This window comes from Oncorhynchus kisutch, unplaced genomic scaffold (genome assembly GCF_002021735.2).
Source record: "Oncorhynchus kisutch isolate 150728-3 unplaced genomic scaffold, Okis_V2 scaffold1362, whole genome shotgun sequence".
NCBI lineage: Eukaryota > Metazoa > Chordata > Actinopteri > Salmoniformes > Salmonidae > Oncorhynchus > Oncorhynchus kisutch.
This window is the reverse complement of record NW_022263307.1, coordinates 1,403-27,500: the sequence shown is the minus strand read 5'-3', so window position 1 is coordinate 27,500 and position 26,098 is coordinate 1,403. Positions and strand designations below refer to the sequence as shown.

General features: G+C 44.2%; 1 protein-coding gene across 5 annotated transcripts in view; it reads right to left on the bottom strand.

The window, feature by feature from the left end:
* LOC116366146 (tripartite motif-containing protein 16-like) overlaps positions 1-6,898 on the bottom strand; it is a 22,671-nt gene extending 15,773 nt beyond the window's left edge. For 2 of the 5 annotated variants that reach the window (XM_031818397.1, XM_031818398.1), the window contains exons 1-2: positions 6,239-6,894; positions 5,720-5,815 (exon numbers count right to left, since the gene is read on the bottom strand). In XM_031818397.1, coding sequence (XP_031674257.1) covers positions 5,720-5,815; positions 6,239-6,835 — 693 coding nt within the window. In that variant the 5' untranslated portion in view covers positions 6,836-6,894. Of the gene's footprint in view, positions 1-5,719; positions 5,816-6,238 lie in introns of all 5 variants that reach the window. The other 3 variants (XR_004208240.1, XM_031818399.1, XM_031818400.1) reach the window with 3 other exon arrangements.
* Positions 6,899-26,098: the final 19,200 nt, after the last annotated feature.

Genomic DNA, 26,098 nt, shown 5'->3' with positions numbered 1-26,098 from the left:
GCTACAGGCCCGCTACAGGCGCAGGACTCCCTGCCTGCCTGACCTCCTCGTACAGGTGCCTGTGGTCTAAACCTACTCGGGCAACTTCAACCTCGGGGTGCGCACGCAGCCACTTGGCCGCATGGCCAAAGTGCCACGGCAGCTGTTCCGCCCGAGGACCCGCGTTAGACCACACCATTACGCTTCTCGCCTGATACGAGAAGAACACCCGCAGGAAGTAACCGGACGGGTGGATAACCGGATGAGCAAGCTCCGTCAACAAGAAAGAAACAAAAATCGCGTCCAGCTTGAGGGAGAGATGTGGTACCCCCCTACCTCCTTCCCCGATGGGACAGAGCATGCGCGCCCTGGCGACCCACTCGTACCTGCCACCCCACATGAACTGAAACACAAGCCTCACTAGAGACCTTCTCAGATAAGTCGGCAATGGGTAGATGTACGCCAAATACAAAAGAGATGGCAATACATCCACCTTTAGTACCAGGACCTTGCCCATAAAAGACAAATACCTAGCCTTCCACATTGCTAGCTTCTTCTGTACCACTGCGATACCCATGTTCCAGTTCAGCGTCGCTGAGCCAGAGGTCTCAAAATGTACCCCGAAAATCCTCAGGGCCCCCTCACAGAGAGATAACCCCCCGGGCACATCCGTCCTACCGCGCCATCTTCCGAAATACTTAACGGAAGACTTTGCATGATTCAGAACCGCCCCCGACGCTTGGGTGAAATCCCCAATGATGGCAAGAGACCTTGTCAGGCACGAGTCCTTGCACAACAGCAAGGAAGTGTCGTCGGCGTACTGCGTCATCTTAACACGCAGCCCACTGCTCCCAGGGATCAACAAGCCCTCCACCCCTGTGTCTGCCCAAATGGCAGCCCCCAGAGGCTCCATGTACAGAACGAAGAGGAGAGCCGAGAGTGGGCACCCCTGCCTGACCCCAGACGAGAGGTCAAAAACGTCACCTAAGTGACTATTTAAACTAACTCGACACCCCGCTCCGACATATAATGTATGAATCCATCCTATAAACTTCTCCCCAAATCCTAATCTACCTAACACCCTGAATAGAAAAGATCTATTCACGCGATCAAAAGCTTTCGCCTGATCTAGCGCTGCCACCATTAAAGGCAGCCCTCTATCTTCAACCCAAGCGATGGAATCCCTGATCAACTGTAGGTTCCATCTTATAGAGCGGCCCTCTACCCCGCACGTCTGATCCTCGTGGACGACGTAGGGAAGGGCTGTGCGCAACCGGTCTGCTAAAACCTTTGCAAGAATCGTGTAATCTACGCACAGCATGGTCAATGGCCGCCAGTTGCCAAGGTCAGTTGCTTCCCCCTTCTTATAAAGAAGTGACAGCACACCAACAGCCACTGATCCCCCCGGGACCCCCGTCTCAAGGATGGCCTTCAAGACTTTGAGAACCACTGGTCCAAGTATACCCCAAAACTTGAGGTAAAACTCAGCCGGCAGCCCATCCATCCCAGGCACCTTCCCTTTTCCCATCCTCCTAAGAGCGCTCTCAACCTCTTCTAGTGAGATCTGGGCCTCCATCACTTCTCTAATGTCCTCCGGCAACCGCCTGGACAAGTGTTCTAAAAACACGTTTCCCTGCTCTACATCTATTTCCCTTTCCTTAAATAAACCTTGGAAATGATCAGTTGTCACCCTGACCATTTCCTCTGGTTTACTTACTATACTACCATTTTCTTCCCTAACTCCATGCATTACCTTCCTACTCTGCCTGGCCCTAACCGACTTAAAGAACATAGCGGAACAAGTCTCATTATGTTCTAGAAAGCCACTATGCGCACGCTCCAGGAAAGCTCGAGCCTTCTGCTCCTGCAGCTCCCTGAGCTGCGCCTTTAGGGCTACGAATCTCTCCCAGTCAATCGACCCGCCGAGGTTGCCTGCCTCGTACTCGAGTTCAATTAACCTTTGGATACGATCCACCTCCCTCCTTTCCTCCCTTTTTTTCCTTCTACAATATCCTATTATAAAAGCCCTAATCCTCACCTTAACTAAATCCCACCACTCTAACACCCCCTCGCACATGGACTGGAGGCCGTCAAGCCACAAAAAAATGCGTCAACGAAAGCCTGCTCCTCCAGTATATCCCGATCTAACTTCCAGTACCCCCTACCGAAGAGGCAGACTGGCGACCCTACCTGCAGGAACACCCCGTCGTGATCCATGAAGAAAACAGGCACCAGCCGCCCAGACAACTGACCCAAAGACCTGGATACAAAAATGTAGTCGAGCCTCCGCGCAACCCCCCTGGAGTTGCGCCATGTAGGACCGACCATTGCTGGAGTAGTGTGCAGGCCACCATCAACCAGACCATGGCAAGCCATTAGCCCAGTGATGGCGCCTGCACTGCTATCACCACCTACCCCTAAATCTATATTAAAATCCCCTCCTATCACCAAGTGCCTGTTTGTAACACACAGGGGTGCCAGACAGTCCACCATCTCCCTCCTGTCTGCCGCCACCTGTGGCCCATACACCCCAATTAACCTATATCTAGCTTCTCTATACTTTACATCTATCCCCAATACTCTACCCTGCATTATAACAAAAGTGCTCTCTACCTTAACCTCTCTATTCCCACACAGAATCCCTACTCCTGTTGAGTGCACCCCTCCTATGCCATAATAACTAAATACCGCCCTCCTTTTAACATTATTCCTTAACCCCCTAACATTTAGACTAAAAAAAGAAACAGAACTATTCATTTAATTATTTACAACAAATAAACCCCAAAAACCAAAGAAAAACCAGGAGACTCACCTGATGCTCCCCTGGTCCATCTCCACCGGCGGGGACGTCCTCTCCACTCCTGACGCCCCCCCGTCCTCCTCCATCTCTCCAACCCAGGATGCAGGCAGTGTGTTAGGCACGGTGCCCTGCACCCTGGGTTTCTCACCACCACCCACCCTCCCCCCTCCCTGTTTGCCTCGGGGCCATATGTAGGGGACCCCAACTCCTCACACAGGAGTTGGGATCCCTCTAGCACACCGCCCACAGACCCCTCACTGGAGTCATCCCCTACTAGGATGTAAGGGGCTGAGGCAAACAGGGAGGCCAATGTACCCCCCCCCCCCGCCGATCTCTTAGCCCCCCCCTCCCCCTCCACACCCCCCTCCCTCTCACTACCTGCCAAACTTCCCCTCTTCTTCCCCTTCTTCTTTGGTGAAGGAGGTAGCGGGGAGACACACCGTCCCATCCCCGCTAACCCCTCCACCAATTCCCTTGTCTCGTCCTCAAAGAAACTTGGCAGGCTGTCCCCCCCACTCCTTTCTCCCCCTCCCACCCCACCCCCTTCCCTCCCATCTCCACACCTCCCTCCGTCCCCGTCACTGTCACCGTTCCCTCTTCCACTCCTTCTCGCACCACTGTCCCACTCTCCCTCTTCTCCGCTCCTTCCCGTTCTTCCGCCTTCTTTTTCTTCTCTCCTTCTTTTTCCTTCTTTCCATCTTCCCGCCTCTTTCTTCTCATTTCTTCCTTCTTTCCATCCTCTTCTCTTGCCGTCTTTTCCCCTGTGCCATCCGTACAATCCGCACGCGTCCTCTCTTTCCTCCCCCCATCCCCCGCTCCCCCCCCAGCTGCAGACGCGTATGACCTGTGACGAGCCGGGCAATCACGCCACAGGTGTGCTCTCGAGCCACACCCGTGGCAAGCCTTGGGCTCGTCACATTCCTTGGCCTCGTGCTCTTCCGACCCACAAAAACGAAATTTCTTGCAGCTGCACGAGGCCAGGATATGGCCGTAGGCCATACAACGCCTGCAGAACGGGGGCTGACGGGCATAATACAGCGTCCCCCTGTCAGCCCCCAGGGAGAACATTGCCGGAGGATGGAGGTAGCCATCCACACTCTTCGGGGACTCCCTGAGTAACGCCTGGAAGCCTCTCTTCCCATTCCAGAAACCCAGGGAGTCCCTGAGGTACCTCGCTGAGGAGACATTGTCCATGTACCTCTCCAGAAAGGCCCTCACTTCTTCATCCTTCACGTGCGGATTGTACATGGTTACGGTGACCACCCTGAAGCTGTTCCTTGCCAGGCTGGTCACCGTGTAATGGCACAGGGGTTTCGCTCCTTTTCCTTCTCTCACCTTCTGCATAACTTCGTCGTGTTTTTCTTCCACTTGTAACGTCACATCATATCTCGATGGGATTCCCTTAAAGGCATAGTACATCTTTTTCTTCCAGCTGTAGGCATCCCATCAGAACATTTCTCCCGAAGGTCTCTTTCCCCCAGGGCTCCTTCTCCTTATCTGTCCAAGAGAACCTCACGGTATTAACCAGACCAATCCCAGGTACCCCTATGTGGGGATTTTCCTGTGCCATCTTCACAAAAAAAGCTCTCTTTTACAACAGAACAAAAAATGAAAAATCTGATAAAAATCAGATTTTTAGAATGGAAAAACTCTCCCTCCTACCTACCTTCGACCTGAAATGAATACATCTTCTTTAATAAGACGAAGAACGCTTAAACAAACTTATAAACCAACAAAACGAACGTGACGCTATGTACCAAATGTGCTGACACAAGCACCTCAACAATTGTTCCTTTATGATCTAGTCAGGTCATTACACTACATTAAATACAACGTTAACTAGATATCATCGCCACATAACTTATGTCGAATTTAAAAGACACCGTTACCGTTAGTAACGTCTGTTACACTGTAACTTACAGGCAGCCTCACATAAAAACCTATTGGTTAACAAAGCTTTGATTATGACCAAAGTCTATAGTAGTGAAAACTCTCTCTCTCTCTATTCTAACTTACCACACATTCACATCACTGCCTCGAAATGAATGTGTCCTGTCAGAGCCGTTTCCTGTCCGTTAACTGTTAACAGGCTCGAGCCACAGCTTAACCAATGAGCTACAAGGAGGACTGACAGTCACGAGCGGTGCAGCAGCCTCTGCAGCAGCAGCCTCCCCCGGGTCCTAGTGCCTGCCCGGTAAGACGGTTAAGATGCGATGGAACGGTTGACAGAGAGAAAATAAATCACAGAGAAAATATATTGACTGATATATTGAATTGTGTAGGGAAGCTTTAGCTTTGGCTTTAATACATTCTGAAAATACTTGAAAACCAAAAGAGAAAAGAATAGTAGCCCTCCTCAGGAACAACAAAACCCTCACAGACCAACTTCTTCTTCTATGATATAATGGAGGTCCACAAACCAACGTTAAAGGTGCATGGCACCACCTACTGTGCTGGAGTGTGTTCAATCACGGTTTACACCTCTAAATCCTCCTACCTAACTCAGTACTTCTGAGAAAATAAAAGAGTCCTACTAACTTCTAATAGACCCTCCCCCATCCCCCAAATCCCTTCCAAGTGTAATGTTTACTGTTCATTTCTGATTGTTTATTTCACTTTTGTTTATTGTCTATTTCACTTGCTTTGGCAATGTAAACATATATTTCCATGCCAATAAAGCCCTATGAATTTAATTCAATTGAGAGAGAGACAGCTCCATTTTAATGTATAGGGGACATGAGTCAGTCATGGTTACTCATGGTTATGTGATGAGGCAGCCCAGTCGGTTACATGAACCAGTCTATTCTCTGAAAGGGGTCCAGACTGCCTGTTCCCAACAGTGGGGTCAGTGGGATTGGATAGGGGCCCCCCTCTCTCTCTCTCTCTCTGACTGGAGGAGAGAAGTGAAATGGTGTGTCTCCTCTGGTCAACAATACTCACCTTGAGAGACTCCACAGCCTGTTGGAGCTCCTTCAGCTCCTTCTCTCTCTCCTGGAATCTCTGCTGGACCTTCTGCTGACTCATCCCCAGCTGCCTCTGTGGAGAATCACTCTTCAATGAGCTATCAAGCTTTATTAGTCCAGTAGATCAATAGTATAGTAATGTGACATAGGACCCATAGAGAGGAAGGTCTACAATCCTGAGGAAGTCCCTTTACAATATTATATTATGTTGCTATGTGAATCATTATAGTTTTAATGGTAGGCCTACATGTATCAAGGGGTTGAGACTGAACTTTGGACTCATAAAAGGCCATTCAGAATGATAATAGTGTTTGACTTTAGAAAATGGTGATACATTTGTAGTAAACTCAATATACTCAAGGTTTGTGTTCATATTTGTGGATCCATTTCATATTGTATATAATATAATGATCTCATATTCAAACAGATTTAGTTCCTACTGTATCTTTAATTCTTTGTTTATCAGACAGCCACCAACAAGTTGTTCTGGTCTTACCTGTTTCTCAGTCCTCTCTGCTGCAGCTGACACTGTATCATGGCCTTTATGTTCATCCATTGTACACAGATAACAGATACACTGCTGATCGGTACGACAGTAAACCTCCAGCAGTTTGTCATGATGAGAGCAGATCTTCTCCTGTAGTTGTGCCGTGGCTTTGACCAGCTTGTGCTTCTTGAAAGCAGGAGATTCATAGTGAGGTTGGAGGTGAGTCTCACAGTAGGAGGCCAGACATGCCAGACAGGACATGAGGGCTTTCTGCTTTCTGGTCCCAGTGCAGAAATCACACGCCACATCTCCAGGTCCAGCATAGCACAGAGCAGGAGGGGGAGCAGCCAGGAGTCCTGTCTTCCTCAGTTTCTCCACCAGCTCAGCCAACAGGTTATTTTTCCTCAGATTAGGCCTTGTAGTGAACGTCTCTCTGCACTGAGGACAGCTATAGACCCCTTTCAGATCATCCTGATCCCAGCAGCCCTCAATACAGCTCCTACAGTAACTGTGTCCACAGGGAATAACCACCGGCTCCTTCAGTAGATCCAGACAGACAGAACAACAGAACTGGTCCTGGTCCAGCAGAACTCCCTGTTGAGCCATTTGGACGGTTGTTCACTCTCTCACAGACAGACGACACAGACACTCAGATCAGTTTCCTCAGAAGAGAGTTTGTGGGAAGGGGAGGGACTTCCTGGTTCTGCCAGAGGGGTGGGGTTAGAAAGGAGGGAGGGGTTAGAGGAATGGAGGAAGAGAGAGAGGAACTGCATGCAACAGCAAGAGGGAGACAAATAGTTTTGTTCCAAGGTTAGAGCCCTTAACATGGAACAAATGACATAATGAATCTTAAAATGTGAGTTGTTAGAATATATGAAGGGTAACAGTTTCTATGAAGTACGTATGTATCATTATTTTAATGACCTTTATAATGCCTTATAATACACCTATGTGTTGTAATTAATCAATAAGGACTGAGGAGGTGTGGTATATAGTTAATATACAGTACCACAGATAAGGACTGAGGAGGTGTGGTATATGGTTAATATACAGTACCACAGATAAGGACTGAGGAGGTGTGGTATATAGTTAATATACAGTACCACAGATAAGGACTGAGGAGGTGTGGTATATAGTTAATATACAGTACCACAGATAAGGACTGAGGAGGTGTGGTATATAGTTAATATACAGTACCACAGATAAGGACTGAGGAGGTGTGGTATATGGTTATATATCTAACAATGCTTGTGTTCCTGGCTCACAGAAGACAAATCTAAAAAGTAAAAGAAATATTAGAAAAATAATTTATATATATATATATATATATATATACTGTTTACTGTGATGTGATGCATAGACAATTTGGAGTACATCTGTAGTATATCAGAAGAATAGTATATGTACAGTAGGAGATAAATAGGATGAACCATGACTAGAATACAGTATATACATATGAAGTGGACAGTAGTAGTGAAATAGGACAGGCCTTGACTAGAATACAGTATATACATATGTAGTGGACAGTAGGAGATAAATAAGACAGGCCTTGACTAGAATACAGTATATACATATGTAGTGGACAGTAGTAGTGAAATAGGACAGGCCTTGACTAGAATACAGTATATACATATGTAGTGGACAGTAGTAGTGAAATAGGACAGGCCTTGACTAGAATACAGTATATACATATGTAGTGGACAGTAGTAGTGAAATAGGACAGGCCTTGACTAGAATACAGTATATACATATGTAGTGGACAGTAGTAGTTAAATAGGACAGGCCTTGACTAGAATACAGTATATACATATGTAGTGGACAGTAGTAGTTAAATAGGACAGGCCTTGACTAGAATACAGTATATACATATGTAGTGGACAGTAGGAGATAAATAAGACAGGCCTTGACTAGAATACAGTATATACATATGTAGTGGACAGTAGTAGTGAAATAGGACAGGCCTTGACTAGAATACAGTATATACATATGTAGTGGACAGTAGTAGTGAAATAGGACAGGCCTTGACTAGAATACAGTATATACATATGTAGTGGACAGTAGTAGTGAAATAGGACAGGCCTTGACTAGAATACAGTATATACATATGTAGTGGACAGTAGTAGTTAAATAGGACAGGCCTTGACTAGAATACAGTATATACATATGTAGTGGACAGTAGTAGTTAAATAGGACAGGCCTTGACTAGAATACAGTATATACATATGTAGTGGACAGTAGTAGTGAAATAGGACAGGCCTTGACTAGAATACAGTATATACATATGTAGTGGACAGTAGTAGTGAAATAGGACAGGCCTTGACTAGAATACAGTATATACATATGTAGTGGACAGTAGTAGTGAAATAGGACAGGCCTTGACTAGAATACAGTATATACATATGTAGTGGACAGTAGTAGTTAAATAGGACAGGCCTTGACTAGAATACAGTATATACATATGTAGTGGACAGTAGTAGTTAAATAGGACAGGCCTTGACTAGAATACAGTATATACATATGTAGTGGACAGTAGTAGTTAAATAGGACAGGCCTTTACTAGAATACAGTATATACATATGTAGTGGACAGTAGTAGTTAAATAGGACAGGCCTTTACTAGAATACAGTATATACATATGTAGTGGACAGTAGTAGTTAAACAGGACAGGCCTTGACTAGAATACAGTATATACATATGTAGTGGACAGTAGTAGTTAAATAGGACAGGCCTTGACTAGAATACAGTATATACATATGTAGTGGACAGTAGTAGTTAAATAGGACAGGCCTTGACTAGAATATAGTATATACATATGTAGTGGACAGTAGTAGTTAAATAGGACAGGCCTTGACTAGAATACAGTATATACATATGTAGTGGACAGTAGTAGTTAAATAGGATGAACCATAACTAGAATACAGTATATACACATGAAGTGGACAGTAGTAGTTATATAGGACAGGCCTTGACTAGAATAGAGTATATACAGTATATACAGTGGGGCAAAAAAGTATTTAGTCAGCCACCAATTGTGCAAGTTCTCCCACTTAAAAAGATGAGAGAGGCCTGTAATTTTCATCATACGTACACTTCAACTATGACAGACAAAATGAGAAAAAACAATCCAGAAAATCTCATTGTAGGATTTTTAATGAATTTATTTGCGAATTATGGTGGAAAATAAGTATTTGGTCACCTACAAACAAGCAAGATTTCTGGCTCTCACAGACCTGTAAATTCTTCTTTAAGAGGCTCCTCTGTCCTCCACTCGTTACCTGTATTAATGGCACCTGTTTCAACCTGTTATCAGTATAAAAGACACCTGTCCACAACCTCAAGCAGTCACACTCCAAACTCCACTATGGGCAAGACCAAAGAGCTGTAAAAGGACACCAGAAACAAAATTGTAGACCTGCACCAGGCTGGGAAGACTGAATCTGCAATAGGTAAGCAGCTTGTTTTGAAGAAATCAACTGTGGGAGCAATTATTAGGAAATGGAAGACATACAAGACCACTGATAATCTCCCTCGATCTGGGGCTCCACGCAAGATCTCACCCCGTGGGGTCAAAATGATCACAAGAACGGTGAGCAAAAATCCCAGAACCACACGGGGGGACCTAGTGAATGACCTGCAGAGAGCTGGGACCAAAGTAACAAAGCCTACCATCAGTAACAAACTACGCCGCCAGGGACTCAAATACTGCAGTGCCAGACGTGTCCCCCTGCTTAATCCAGTACATGTCCAGGCCCGTCTGAAGTTTGCTAGAGAGCATTTGGATGATCCAGAAGAAGATTGGGAGAATGTCATATGGTCAGATGAAACCAAAATAGAACTTTTTGGTAAAAACTCAACTCGTCATGTTTGGAGGACAAAGAATGCTGAGTTGCATCCAAAGAACACCATACCTACTGTGAAGCATGGGGGTGGAAACATCATGCTTTGGGGCTGTTTTTCTGCAAAGGTACCAGGACGACTGATCCGTGTAAAGGAAAGAATGAATGGGGCCATGTATCGTGAGATTTTGAGTGAAAACCTCCTTCCATCAGCAAGGGCATTGAAGATGAAACGTGGCTGGGTCTTTCAGCATGACAATGATCCCAAACACACCACCCGGGCAACGAAGGAGTAGCTTCGTAAGAAGCATTTCAAGGTCCTTGTGTGGCCTAGCCAGTCTCCAGATCTCAACCCCATAGAAAAGGGAGTTGGAGGGAGGAGGGAGTTGAAAGTCAGTGTTGCCCAGCAACAGCCCAAAAACATCACTGCTCTAGAGGAGATCTGCATGGAGGAATGGGCCAAAATACCAGCAACAGTGTGTGAAAACCTTGTGAAGACTTACAGAAAACATTTGACCTCTGTCATTGCCAACAAAGTATTGAGATAAACTTTTGTTATTGACCAAATACTTATTTTACACTATAATTTGCAAATAAATTCATTAAAGATCCTACAATGTGATTTTCAGGATTTTTTTTCTCATTTTTTTCTGTCATAGTTGAAGTGTACCTATGATGACAATTACAAATCAAATCAAATCAAATGTATTTACATAGCCCTTCGTACATCAGCTGATATCTCAAAGTGCTGTACAGAAACCCAGCCTAAAACCCCAAAAAGCAAGCAATGCAGGTGTAGAAGCACGGTGGCTAGGAAAAACTCCCTAGAAAGGCCAAAACCTAGGAAGAAACCAAGAGAGGTACCAGGCTATAAGGGGTGGCCAGTCCTCTTCTGGCTGTGCCGGGTGGAGATTATAACAGACTATGGCCAAGATGTTCAAATACTCATAAATTACCAGCAGGGTCGTATAATAATAAGGCAGAACAGTTGAAACTGGAGCAGCAGCACGGTCAGATGGACTGGGGACAGCAAGGAGTCATCATGTCAGGTAGTCCTGGGGCATGATCCTAGGGCTCAGGTCCTCCGAGAGAGAGAGAAAAAAAGAGAGAATTAGAGAGAGCATATGTGGGGTGGCCAGTCCTCTTCTGGCTGTGCCGGGTGGAGATTATAACAGAACATGGCCAAGATGTTCAAATGTAATTACAGGCCTCAGTCATCTTTTTAAGTGGGAGAACTTGCACAATTGGTGGCTGACAATTGGTGGCAGACTAAATACTTTTTTGCCCCACTGTATCTAGTCACCCTTACGGCTCTAATCTGATAGTGGTAGTGGGGTGGTAGATGTGTAGTCTCCCTTACCGCTCTAATCTGTTACTGGTAGATGTCTAGTCTTCCTTACGGCTCCAATCTGATAGTTGTAGTGGCGTGGTAGATGTCTTGTCTCCCTTACAGATCTAATTTGATAGTGGGGTGGTAGATGTCTAGTCTCCCTTACGGCTTCAATCTGATAGTGGTAGTGGGGTGATAGATGTCTAGTCTCCCTTCACGCTCTAATCTGATAGTTGTAGTGGCGTGGTAGATGTCTTGTCTCCCTTACAGATCTAATTTGATAGTGGGGCGGTAGATGTCTAGTCTCCCTTACGGCTTCAATCTGATAGTGGTAGTGGGGTGATAGATGTCTAGTCTCCCTTCACGCTCTAATCTGATAGTTGTAGTGGCGTGGTAGATGTCTAGCCTCCCTTATGAGTCTAATCTGATAGTCGTAGTGGGGTGGTGGATGTCTATTCTCCCTCATGGGTCTAATCTGATAGTTGTAGTGGGGTGGTAGATGTCTCTTCTCCCTCAAGGCTTTAATTGGATAGTGGTAGATGTCTAGTAACCTGTATGGCTCTAAACTGATAGTAGTAGTGGGGTGGTAGATGCCTAGTCTCCCTTTTGGCTCTAATCTGATAGTGGCATGGTAGGTGTCTAGTCTCCCTTTTGGCTCTAATCTGATACGCCTTTGTTAGAAATTGGATATGTAGACGGGCGAGTCGGTCAAGGATCGATTCAGACAAGGTGGTAAATTGTATGACAAGCTACAGTTTATTCAGAGTGAAGATATCTAGAACAGCGTAATTACGGCTCTCCCGCTGGTTCGTACGGAAACGCAGACGAAGAAGAGGCCGATACAATCAGTACACCACTTATATATAGAACAGAAAGTAGGTTGATTCTGGAAGATCGGATCTTTGGATTGGTTCAGCTGGGGTGTAGTCTGTAGTCTTCCGCCATTGGCTCAGTTGTCTGTCCGTCATTGTAGAATCCTCTTCGGGCATACAATGTTCAGCTACAACGGAGATCATGTGTGTGCGCGCTGGTTTTGGCCATTAGTGTAATGCGGGAGCTATCCTGTAGGGGACCCCACAGGCTCTACTCTGAGTTGTAGCCCCCCATTAACAATAGTTTGGTCACCTACATAAGAAATAGCATTTCTCTACAAAACCCTCTCTTCACGTCTCACCAGAGACGTGACACAACCTAACTGGATCCAGACACAAAGAGAAACTTCTCCCAAGGGGACTATGAAATAAGGCACGGTTTTAAACAGAAATAGATATATGTATTACATCATGTTCTCCATTCAATCCCACTATGTACTAAGTTGGCTACCAGCCACCTAGGAACTTACAACCCTCATTTTACAGAGCGGAGAACAACAGCTCAAAATAAAAGTAAATGCTTGTCTACATAAGCCAACTTTTTTTCCGCAGGAAAAAGTTGTGATTCCCTCTCTTCACATCTCCAAAGAGATGTGACTTAAACTAGGCAAGTCAGGCGGAATGATCCACTTGCATAACACATACATACATCCCCATAAGGCAACAGCAGATATAATGTAAACCTAAATAGGCACTCTCCTCCTCGAATTCATGTAGGTCTTTATCCAGCAGAGGAAACATCTGGGAAGGGGAGGAAGGGTCAATGGCTTTAGAGATAACCCTAGTGGCAAGGGAACGGATGCATGGAATGCAACAGCATCCACAGAGAACTAAAATGGCAGCGAACACCGAAATGGATACCAAAATGGAGGACACCAGGGTTTTATATTTACCAAACGCACTCATCCAGGAGTCCCACATCGAGGTATCCATCCCAGAATGAGATTTCATTTTACCATTAAGCGTCCTCAAACCTTCTAGGGCCATGGTCAAGCTACCATCGGAGGCTGCGTTATTAGGGATGAAAGTGCAACACTGTTCACCAAACATAGTACAAGCTCCACCTTTCTCCGCCAGTAGCATATCTACTGCAATGCGATTCTGGAATGTCATAAGAGAAGTTGCAGCCAGGCTCTCATGCTCCATACCGTTATCACACACCTGGCTCCTGTTATCTAACAAAAAAACGCTTGTTCTCGCAACCCCACGCTCTGAATGTGCCCTCCCTTCTGTATTTTTCCAGCATGAGAAAGTCCCCTGGCCCTGACACTTTTAACAATGTTTCAAGTCAGCTATGTTGCATAACACTTGCATACATCAACACAAGCCAACAGCAGATAATATTCAATCATATATATGGTAATGGCTATAATGTAAAACACAGGAACCAATAATCCCTCTTTTTCACACCCCCAGGGTGTGAACAAAAATTCAGCAATGAATCATACAACAGTCACAGAGTTTAAAATACCTTCATGTCAAAAGAGAACAGCTCATTCAAAATCAGAACATAAAAAAAAAACAGGATAACACTTTATTGTTTATTGACATGTAAGATATAAAACTTTGGTCATGGAAAACAGAGTAAAGCAAAGCAAAGCATTATTATAAACCATCTGGTCCTCTCAGCTACTCCTATCCTGCACCAGTTGGGCTTCATGCCACCCAGGGACTCAAAACCTTAACAACAGGGAGAACAAACATACTGGAAAGAAAACCCATCATAAAGATGTATAACAAGGAACTGTGGTGGTGTAAGATTTATTCTACTACCTCGCCCACAGCATACCATGGGTCATCCTCAGTCAGTCTCATCCTCCCCTGAAAGCATGCTTCAGTATCAGCATCTCCAACTGGAGCATCAAGCAAAGGCATCATCATGCCTGAAGCCTTCACCACATCTGTAACAGACTTCTTAAAACACGGTATGATGCAAGCAGCACAACACGTCAAATAACAAAAATAAGGGTCAGAAATCCAGTAACCACCATTCTAGTGTACTTACCAAAACCAGGCTCCCACTCAAGAGAACAGGCCAGACTCCTCCACCCCCGCCATGGTCCTCATCTCAGCAGATAGTGCATCAAGCCCACTAAGGGCCTTAGATATACTACCATCTGGACTGGTGTTATTAGGAATATACGTGCAACATTGTTCACCGAACATCTTGCATACGCCCCCCTGACTGGCAAGAAGCATATCCAAAGCAAGTCTATTCTGTCTGGCAACCCTAGATGTGGCCTCAAACTGTTCAGACATACCAGTGAGTGCATCACGGGGGTAATTAACAAAACGCTGTTGATCCTAGTAGATGTAATGAATCCATGCAGTCTGTCTTGCATCCACTATGGCTGGACCTATAATCCATCATTCCTGCCCAAGGCCTGAAGCTCATGAGGAACCCCCACCGGCACTCCCAACAGGTTAGTGTGTATGTCAACTACATCCTCTGTCCATGGAGCACTACTTCTATGTCTCCCATGGGATGGAATGTTTTCAGGTCCCCTGGATACAGAACCCAACAACTGTTCAGCAGTAACATCAACAATGGTCAGTGGAATTATCAAACTGGTCAGAGCACACGTACCTTGCCAGTCTCCTCTAAGAATGGGTCTCAGCACTCTTTTGGGTCCACAGATCCACCACACATCAGCCAGACCACTAGTTTGGTTTAGGCCTGTAACTGGCCAAGTGGAATTAATGGTTATGTTACTACTGCAATCAGCTTCAGGCAATCTCCCATAATCAATGCCATTACCTGTACCCGTGATGCAACTGTAATTGCCCCCATATGCCTCAACACCCCAAGGGGCCCGATGAGGAGGTACTGTAGGAAACACAAGGCTCAGAGGAACAGAGAGTTGAATTGGCCTCAACCAGGTAAAAACCTCTCAGAATACACAACCACCCCTCCTTTTCTCCTATAGCAAATGGGTGTGTGGCCAGAAGAGGTCTATCATGACCAATGTTTCATGTAACTCATGCAGTCCTTTCTTTTCAGGGTCTTAACTGTATACCTCATATAAGAAAGCCACAAATTGTCCCTACCAATAACACCAGTCTCAGTGCCTAATTGATCAATAGCTGAATAGTCTAACATTAATTACCTGAATGGGATTTTTTAATACAGTGGTGGCAGGTTCGGTCCAGGGGTGGTAGAGGAGTGTGTCTGGCCCTGGTTCATCTGGGACCTCTGGCTTTGGCAGCACCTTAATAGAAAACACACCCATCGTGTCTGTCCCGGTCCTTTGTAGTCCGAGGGTGTAAGTGCCTGCATCAGAGAGCTTAATAGTTTTGATGGTTAGCAAGATTTCATCACCTTTACAAAGTTCAACAGTGCTCCCAGGTTTTCCCATATCATGAAAAACCTATCCACCTTTGTGGGATCCCCTATGCTATAAGGATACCCTCTCTTCCAATCCCAGAACTGTCCCAAGTCGGTTATCCTGTAATCCCCATACGGACACCCTCCCAATTTAATATAATTTCATTTATAATTTTCGTCCACTTGTTCTGTAGACATACATTCAGCATTCCACGGGTCAGAACCTGGAATCCGCTGGTACATCACCATCTATTTCCATCGATTTCTCCAGAGTCCTGGAAATAAGGCCTCATACACAGGGAGTTAGACAACAGCCCCATAATACTAAAACAGTCACACAGGTGAATGTAGCCCATAATACAGTGATCATAATATTTTCCCCATTTTCTAAACATACTATCAAACCCAATTAATCAGAGAAGTATCCACCCCAGTGTTTTCTGTCAACCCGTGAGCCAGGGTGGTCAAACCAGCTGAGGCTTCAGGTACTGATTCATCCGGAGCTGTGTTATTTGGGATGTCACCCACGATAAGACCGCTCAGACAAACAGCTTCCATGTGAAGCCCCACCCTTTCCCCGAGAACACATCACTTAGCAAGAGCCAGACACATCTTCACTTCTATGAACAAAAACAGGGGTGACAGGACAGGGAGGATTTTCTTCATTCGAGAGATGGCCCCCGGAATTCTGTTAATTCCAGTTCTCCTCTCGAACACTGTTTATTGTTCGATAGTGTCAGTGTGTCTTACCCTCCCACCGTGCGATATGAATCCGGGTAGCTCTTTCAGCTAGCTGTCACCAGGAGACCTTGGTATGGTCCCCCCAACAAGCCTCTGGGACTGGATTGAGTGACTTCACCTGTAGTTCACCTATAATGCATAAAATGCTGGACATACAGGCTTGGTTAACAAACAGTTTCTCATGTTTTATCTGATTCTATCTTTAACTTCTATGCCCATTTGTTAACTACATTTTTAAAAAATATTAGTTTCTTATCCAATAGGCCCCATCCTATCCTAGACCACAATTTACCTATCCCCCTTTTGATACCTGGCTCTGCCCAGGTAACAACCTTACCTACTCTAAATAATGACTTAGGTAAGATTAGTATATTATCCTTCTTGTTCTGACATCATCATGTAGGAGCGCCCCTTTAATTTCCCACATGTCCAATTCTCCCTTTTGTCTCCACTCAGTGACTGTTATCTACACACTCCGTTATCTTTGCTCGTCCTGGCTCCCTTCTAAAACTTCTCCTCTCTGCTCTCCAACCGTCAAGGTCTCTGCAGTGCGGGGGAGGGCTCATCTGTCTGCCTTTTCCCATGTTTCCACATTTTAACTAAATGTCCCACTGTTTGGCTTTATCTAAACTCATGGATTTTTATTTTTAGAAAAACATGTCTATGGTGGCAATTACTAAAGTCTTTATATAGGTTAAGTAAACTCCACTATAATTAAGTTACCTTAAAAAAATTAATTTCAAAAAAAATATTTATTTTATTTTTTATTTTTATTTTTTTAAACAGTATTACCCATGACCACAAATGTATTATTCAAATGGCACCCCCTTGTGGCTGATCAGACCACTCGAGAGAGCCATGAAATCCGGTCACGGGTTACACCATCCCCCCACATTCGTGTTCCATACCATATTAGACATATTAAAGAACCCTTTATCCTTAAAATAAAATAAAAATCACTTGTGTAATTAAAACTCATAAAATAAAAAACTCATAAAGGTTCCATATGTGAGCGTGCCTCTTTAAAATATCATGTCTCTGGGAACATGGAAATCCCCTTAACCCAAACATTTACTACAAAAAAAAAAAAAACTAATAATTATGATAATCCCCTCAAACTCAAATAATTTGTCTCGATGTTTCATGTCTTATTCGTGTTTCTCCAAATTGTCTCCCAAAAATACTTCTTAAATACCCAGCCATTAGACAGACACACACAACCGTGATAAATGTGCACTGTCCCTTTAACATAAAAACCTCAGCCTGCAATCCACTCTGCGGGCCTTTCATAGTTCTCCATAATGAAAACAGATTCTAATGTTAGTATACCTTGACCTCCTGTTTAATTTCAATGATGTTATCTGAACAATCAAACCAAAATCAATACCCGGGAAGTACTTGTATAAATGAATTAAAATAACTAAATAATTTGGTTAGAACACCACTCCCGTCTTACATCGACCACACCCTTCGCCCCGTACCTAGTGTACAGCTTATCTATTACTCAGTGGCTCAATTAATGTTTAACGTAAGTATGTTCAGATGTTGATTATGTAATTCTACAACATTAGTATAGTTCAAACCTCATAATATAAATCCGCAAAAAGAAATTTGCGTTAATAGAGTTTAACACTCTTTCCAACAGTCATGCACCCCCCTCAATATTCTATGATATAACTCTCATCAGCAAGCCTGCGACTTTTTCAACATTCTCACCGGTTCCAGCTCCAACTGAAACACCTCATGTACCACACTCGCTTTGTCCCCGACCTCATTCATATCGATATTAGTCCCCGACTGAATATCAAGCGTGTTTCATGCACAGGATTTGATTCTTACAAATCTTCATTTACGCCAGTAAGCAGACCAGTGGGAGACGCAATGGCCCCGCCTTCTGTTCATTCTCTGTTTGGTCCCTTGGTTCTTAAATACATGGCTTTTATTTCTTTCAACTTCCTTGTCTCTGGCCTCCTGCTACGTCCCTCTCAACTCACATTCCATTGTTTTCAGCTGGGCCCCTGTTGGCGGCCACCCCCCTAGATAACCTGCTTGTGTCCATTTTAACTTCAATCCCTCCCAAACTTTCTTTATAGGCTTCCATTGTTCCTGTCCCCCTGATCTATATTCAATTTTTTGTTCTAGGAACTCATTAAACCTCAGCTTTGGAGTATTGGGGTTCGCCATTGTGAATTTGCTTTAAACGTAATTTAATTTAATTCAATCGGAATTTAATCGTAGTTTTAATCGAAATTCTCTCCTTCTATCTGAATATAGTTAGCATATACTTCGCCCGACGTTGATTAATGCCCACGAGGTATTCGAAGAGACACTATTGCTCGTGCTCTGCCTTATCTCAGAGCTTCTCCTTCGTATATTCAGGTTGAGAAAAACCGCATGGGTTTGTATAGCATTATGGAGCGCACAACCAAGGGATCTATTCGACTATTTAGTCTCAATATTTAAATATTATATTCAGATATTATTTCAATTATACATCAGTCATTTCATTCCTGATTATACATTTATACATGTACCTATTAACATAGGTACATAGGTACAATATAGAAGTTTCGGATTTATCCAATATCCCTTATTATAATTCTCTCTCTCTCCCTCTATCTAACCACCAACAATCTTAATGGAAACAATTACAACCACATTGCATTTTAACATAACATAACATAAACAGTTACAAATAGACAAAACAAGACAAAACAGCACGTTACATCTCTGACCCCTGAAAGCCGATCCTTATCAGTGAATTTCTATCAGACTGAGCCGTACCGGACCACAGGATAAAATTACAACTTATCCCCTTCGGCGCCAGATTTGAAGAATAGTAATTAGCTATCCCCTACTGATCTCTATTCCTGATCCCTATCGAGCTGACCCCTATCAGAATTATTACACATGTCCGACCCCTATCGGTGAATCTCTATCAGACTGAGCCGTACCGGGTCACGGGATAAAATTACAATTTATCCCCTCGGTGCCAGATTTGAAGAATAGTAATTAGCTATCCCCTACTGATCTCTATTCCCGACCCCTATCGGAACTATCACACATGTCCGACCCCTATCGGTGAATCTCTATCAGACTGAGCCGTACCGGGTCACGGGATAAAATTACAATTTATCCCCCTCGGCGCCAGATTTGAAGAATAGTAATTAGCTATCCCCTACTGATCTCTATTCCCGACCCCTATCGGAACTATCACACATGTCCGACCCCTATCGGTGAATCTCTATCAGACTGAGCCGTACCGGGCCACAGGATAAAATTACAATTTATCCCCCTCGGCGCCAGATTTGAAGAATAGTAATTAGCTATCCCCTACTGATCTCTATTCCCGACCCCTATCGGAACTATCACACATGTCCGACCCCTATCGGTGAATCTCTATCAGACTGAGCCGTACCGGGCCACAGGATAAAATTACAATTTATCCCCCTCGGCGCCAGATTTGAAGAATAGTAATTAGCTATCCCCTACTGATCTCTATTCCCGACCCCTATCGGAACTATCAAAGACAAAACAGTGATCACTCATCATTGAAAGCTAGCAGACTGTGCTGACCGGACTGATATCTCATCAATGATTTAAATCACACCGGCCGTCGCCGGTTCGTTACTACATATGTTCACATACACTGTTATTTCGACTCGTCAGCAAATTATAAATTTACACAAGAATTCATACTTACTCGGAAAAACTGATCAAAATTTGGACAGACTATTCGACAATATGCAAAGTTTGATTTAACAGGCTTTTGCTTACCTTATTTTTTTTATGGTGCACCTTGAAATCAGTTTTCCGAGTTGAGCAGAATTGTTGCCCTCCCCCGAAAGTCTTCACCCGTCTTTCTTATTTATTTAATGAATAGTCCTTTCCCCAACTCGCCTTCCCCACACCCAAATCAACTCACTTCGACTGGATCGTTAGTAAACTATACTCTGCTACCATTTCTGTTAGCAATTGGATATGTAGACGGACGAGTCGGTCAAGGATCGATTCAGACAAGGTGGTAAATTGTATGACAAGCTACAGTTTATTCAGAGTGAAGATATCTAGAACAGCGTAATTACGGCTCTCCCGCTGGTTCGTACGGAAGCGCAGACGAAGAAGAGGCCGTTACAATCAGTACACCACTATTATATAGAAAAGAAAGTAGGTTGATTCTGGAAGATCGGATCTTTGGATTGGTTCAGCTGGGGTGTAGTCTGTAGTCTTCCGCCATTGGCTCAGTAGTCTGTCCGTCATCGTAGAATCCTCTTCGGGCATTCAACGTTCAGAGACAACTGAGATCATGTGTGTGTGCGCTGGTTTTGGCCATTAGTGTAATGCGGGAGCTATCCTGTAGGGGACCCCACAGGCTCAACTCTGAGTTGTAGCCCCCCCTTAACAATAGTTTGGTCACCTACATAAGAATGAGCATTTCTCTACAGTAGTGGGTTTTTAATGAGTGTAGGGTTAGTTGGAAGGGTGTTACTTAGTATTATCATCATTATATTATTATTAGTCACATGCGCTGAATACAACAGGTGTTTTTGCCTTTCAGTGAAATATCAAGACTTGCAAGTAATTAAAGAGCAGCAGTAACAATAGTGAGACTAAAAACAGACTATATACAGGCGGGAACCGGTACAGAGTCAATGCACGGGGTCATCGGTTAGTTGAGTTCATATCAAGACTTGTATGTGTTGTGATATTGTTGTCAGGATGTTGAAGAGAGGGAAAGATTGAAGTGTCATTGGGGTTGGGGGAGTTTGGAAGGGATTTGGGGGATGGGGAGGGTCTATTAGAAGTTAGTAGGACTCTTTTATTTTCTCAGAAGTACTGAGTTAGGTAGGAGGATTTAGAGTGGTGTAAACCGTGATTGAACACACTCCAGAACAGTAGGTGGCGCCATGCACCTTTAACGTTGGTTTGAGGACCTCCATGGTGGTCTGTGAGGGTTTTGTTGTTCCTGAGGAGGGCTACTATTCTTTTCTCTTTTGGTTTTCAAGTATTTTCAGAATTTATTAAAGCCAAAGCTAAAGCTTCCCTAAACAATTCAATATATCAGTCAATATATTTTCTCTGTGATTTATTTTCTCTCCGTCAACCGTTCCATCGCATCTTAACCGTCTTACCGGGCGGGCACTAGGACCCGGGGGAGGCTGCTGCTGCAGAGGCTGCTGCACCGCTCGTGACTGTCAGTCCTCCTTGTAGCTCATTGGTTAAGCTGTGGCTCGAGCCTGTTAACAGTTAACGGACAGGAAACGGCTCTGACAGGACACATTCATGTCGAGGCAGTGATGTGAATGTGTGGTAAGTTAGAATAGAGAGAGAGAGTTTTCACTACTATAGACTTTGGTCATAATCAAAGCTTTGTTAACCAATAGGTTTTTATGTGAGGCTGCCTGTAAGTTACAGTGTAACAGACGTTACTAAGGGTAACGGTGTCTTTTAAATTCGACATAAGTTATGTGGCGATGATATCTAGTTAACGTTGTATTTAATGTAGTGTAATGACCTGACTAGATCATAAAGGAACAATTGTCCAGACAGAGGATTGAGTTACGAATTGACGGTTTATTAGCAACTTTACACAGGCTACTGTTTGGCCTTAGCTCACGCCAAATAAATGAAAGATACCCCACAAGCCAATCGGGACCTTCTCTTGTGAAGCCCAGACGGAAGAGAGAGAACAAAGGCTGAACCTTAACTTCCAATGCCCCGCCCCCTCCACGCCACTCCGCCAACCACCAGGATGCCTGGCATCAGAACATCCCAGGCATTCCTGTGATTGGCAGATAGCAGGTTGATTGGCATGTCGGACCCCGCGAACACTGGGAACTGGTAAGTACAACACAACCAGCTACTAGCCGAACACATAACACACAGCTGTCTGTGCGGGTCGCTACAGTAGTTTTACTATCTGTGCCAGGCTAGAAATGACACAGATAAAATCTAGTTAACGTTGTATTTAATGTAGTTTTACTATCTGTGCCAGGCTAGAAATGACACAGATAATATCTAGTTAATGTTGTATTTAATGTAGTTTTACTATCTGTGCCAGGCTAGAAATGACAAGGAAATGCTTGTTGTTGTCTCCTGAATGATGATATATGTATGATATACCAAGAGGTGTTCTGTACCTGTCTGTCCAGGAGGGAGGAGAGTAGAACAGGACCAAGAGGTGTTCTGTACCTGTCTGTCCAGGAGGGAGGAGAGTAGAGCAGGACCAAGAGGTGTTCTGTACCTGTCTGTCCAGGAGGGAGGAGAGTAGAGCAGGACCAAGAGGTGTTCTCTACCTGTCTGTCCAGGAGGGAGGAGAGTAGAGCAGGACCAAGAGGTGTTCTGGACCTGTCTGTCCAGGAGGGAGGAGAGTAGAGCAGGACCAAGAGGTGTTCTGTACCTGTCTGTCCAGGAGGGAGGAGAGTAGAGCAGGACCAAGAGGTGTTCTGTACCTGTCTGTCCAGGAGGGAGGAGAGTAGAGCAGGACCAAGAGGTGTTCTGTACCTGTCTGTCCAGGAGGGAGGAGAGTAGAGCAGGACCAAGAGGTGTTCTGTACCTGTCTGTCCAGGAGGGAGGAGAGTAGAACAGGACCAAGAGGTGTTCTGTACCTGTCTGTCCAGGAGGGAGGAGAGTAGAGCAGGACCAAGAGGTGTTCTGTACCTGTCTGTCCAGGAGGGAGGAGAGTAGAGCAGGACCAAGAGGTGTTCTGGACCTGTCTGTCCAGGAGGGAGGAGAGTAGAACAGGACCAAGAGGTGTTCTGTACCTGTCTGTCCAGGAGGGAGGACAAGGCCTGGTGGACCTGGAAAACAGGGTGGCAGCGTTCTCTCTCTCTGTCTCTCTCTCTCTCTTTGTATCTGTCTCTCTCTCTCTCTCTTTGTCTCTCTGCCCCTCTCTCTCCTCTCTCTCTCCTCTCTCTCTCTGTCGCTGTCTCTCTGTCGCTGTCTCTCTGTCACTGTCTCTCTGTCTCTGTCTCTCTGTGTCTGTCTCTGTGTCTGTCTCTGTGTCTGTCTCTGTCTCTGTGTCTGTCTCTGTGTCTGTCTCTGTGTCTGTCTCTCTGTCTCTGTCAATTCAATTCAATTCAAGGGCTTTATTGGCATGGGAAACATGTGTTAACATTGCCAAAGCAAGTGAGGTAGACAACATACAAAGTGAATATATAAAGTGAAAAACAACAAAAATGAACAGTCAACATTACACATACAGAAGTTTCAAAACAGTAAAGACATTACAAATGTCATATTATATATATATATACAGTGTTCTAACAATGTACAAATGGCTAAAGGACACAAGATAAAATAAATAAGCATAAATATGGGTTGTATTTACAATGGTGTTTGTTCTTCACTGGTTGCCCTTTTCTCGTGGCAACAGGTCACAAATCTTGCTGCTGTGATGGCACACTGTGGAATTTCACCCAGTAGATATGGGTGTTTTTCAAAATTGGATTTGTTTTCGAATTCTTTGTGGATCTGTGTAATCTGAGGGAAATATGTCTCTCTAATATGGTCATACATTGGGCAGGAGGTTCGGAAGTGCAGCTCAGTTTCCACCTCATTTTGTGGGCAGTGAGCACATAGCCTGTCTTCTCTTGAGAGCCATGTCTGCCTACGGCGGCCTTTCTCAATAGCAAGGCTATGCTCGCTGAGTCTGTACATAGTCAAAGCTTTCCTTAATTTTGGGTCAGTCACAGTGGTCAGGTATTCTGCCGCTGTGTACTCTCTGTGTAGGGCCAAATAGCATTCTAGTTTGCTCAGTTTTTTTGTTAACTACTTAACACATTGGAAAGAATTATCTTTTTGTTTTCTCATGATTTGGTTGGGTCTAATTGTGCTGCTGTCCTGGGGCTCTGTAGTGTGTGTTTGTGTTTGTGAACAGAGCCCCAGGACCAGCTTTCTTAGGGGACTCTTCTCCAGGTTCATCTCTCTGTAGGTGATGGCTTTGTTATGGAAGGTTTGGGAATCGCTTCCTTTTAGGTGGTTGTAGAATTTAACAGCTCTTTTCTGGATTTTGATAATTAGTGGGTATCGGCCTAATTCTGCTCTGCATGCATTATTTGGTGTTCTACGTTGTACACGGAGGATATTTTTGCAGAATTCTGCGTGCAGTATCAATTTGGTGTTTGTCCCATTTTGTGAAGTCTTGGTTGGTGAGCGGACCCCAGACCTCACAACCATAAAGGGCAATGGGCTCTATGACTGATTCAAGTATTTTTAGCCAGATCCTAATTGGTATGTTGAAATTTATGTTTCTTTTGATGGCATAGAATGCCCTTCTTGCCTTGTCTCTCAGATCGTTCACAGCTTTGTGGAAGTTACCTGTGGTGCTGATGTTTAGGCCAAGGTATGTATAGTTTTTTGTGTGCTCTAGGGCAACAGTGTCTAGATGGAATTTGTATTTGTGGTCCTGGTGACTGGACCTTTTTTGGAACACCATTATTATGGTCTTACTGAGATTTACTGTCAGGGCCCAGGTCTGACAGAATCTGTGCATAAGATCTAGGTGCTGCTGTAGGCCCTCCTTGGTTGGTGACAGAAGCACCAGATCATCAGCAAACAGCAGACATTTGACTTCGGATTCTAGCAGGGGGAGGCCGGGTGCTGCAGACTCTTCTAGTGCCCGCGCCAATTCGTTGATATATATGTTGAAGAGGGTGGGGCTTAAGCTGCATCCCTGTCTAACCCCACGACCCTGTGTGAAGAAATGTGTGTGTTTTTTGCCAATTTTAACCGCACACTTGTTGTTTGTGTACATGGATTTTATAATGTCGTATGTTTTACCCCCAACACCACTTTCCATCAGTTTGTATAGCAGACCCTCATGCCAGATTGAGTCGAAGGCTTTTTTGAAATCAACAAAGCATGAGAAGACTTTGCCTTTGTTTTGGTTTGTTTGATTGTCAATTAGGGTGTGCAGGGTGAATACGTGGTCTGTTGTACGGTAATTTGGTAAAAAGCCAATTTGACATTTGCTCAGTACATTGTTTTCATTGAGGAAATGTACGAGTCTGCTGTTAATAATAATGCAGAGGATTTTCCCGAGGTTACTGTTGATACATATTCCACGGTAGTTATTGGGGTCAAATTTGTCTCCACTTTTGTGGATTGGGGTGATCAGTCCTTGGTTCCAAATATTGGGGAAGATGCCAGAGCTAAGTATGATGTTAAAGAGTTTTAGTATAGCCAATTTGAATTTGTTGTCTGTATATTTGATCATTTCATTGAGGATACCATCAACACCACAGGCCTTTTTGGGTTGGAGGGTTTTTATTTTGTCCTGTAACTCTTTCAATGTAATTGGAGAATCCAGTGGGTTCTGGTCGTCTTTAATAGTTGATTCTAAAATCTGTGTTTGATCATGTATATGTTTTTGCTCTTTATTCTTTGTTATAGAGCCAAAAAGATTGGAGAAGTGGTTTACCCATACATCTCCATTTTGGATAGATAATTCTTCGTGTTGTTGTTTGTTTAGTGTTTTCCAATTTTCCCAGAAGTGGTTAGAGTCTATGGATTCTTCAATTGCATTGAGCTGATTTCTGACATGCTGTTCCTTCTTTTTCCGTAGTGTATTTCTGTATTGTTTTAGTGATTCACCATAGTGAAGGCATAGACTCAGGTTTTCCGGGTCTCTATGTTTTTGGTTGGACAGGTTTCTCAATTTCTTTCTTAGATTTTTGCATTGTTCATCAAACCATTTGTCATTATTGTTAATTTTCTTCGGTTTTCTATTTGAGATTTTTAGATTTGATAGGGAAGCTGAGAGGT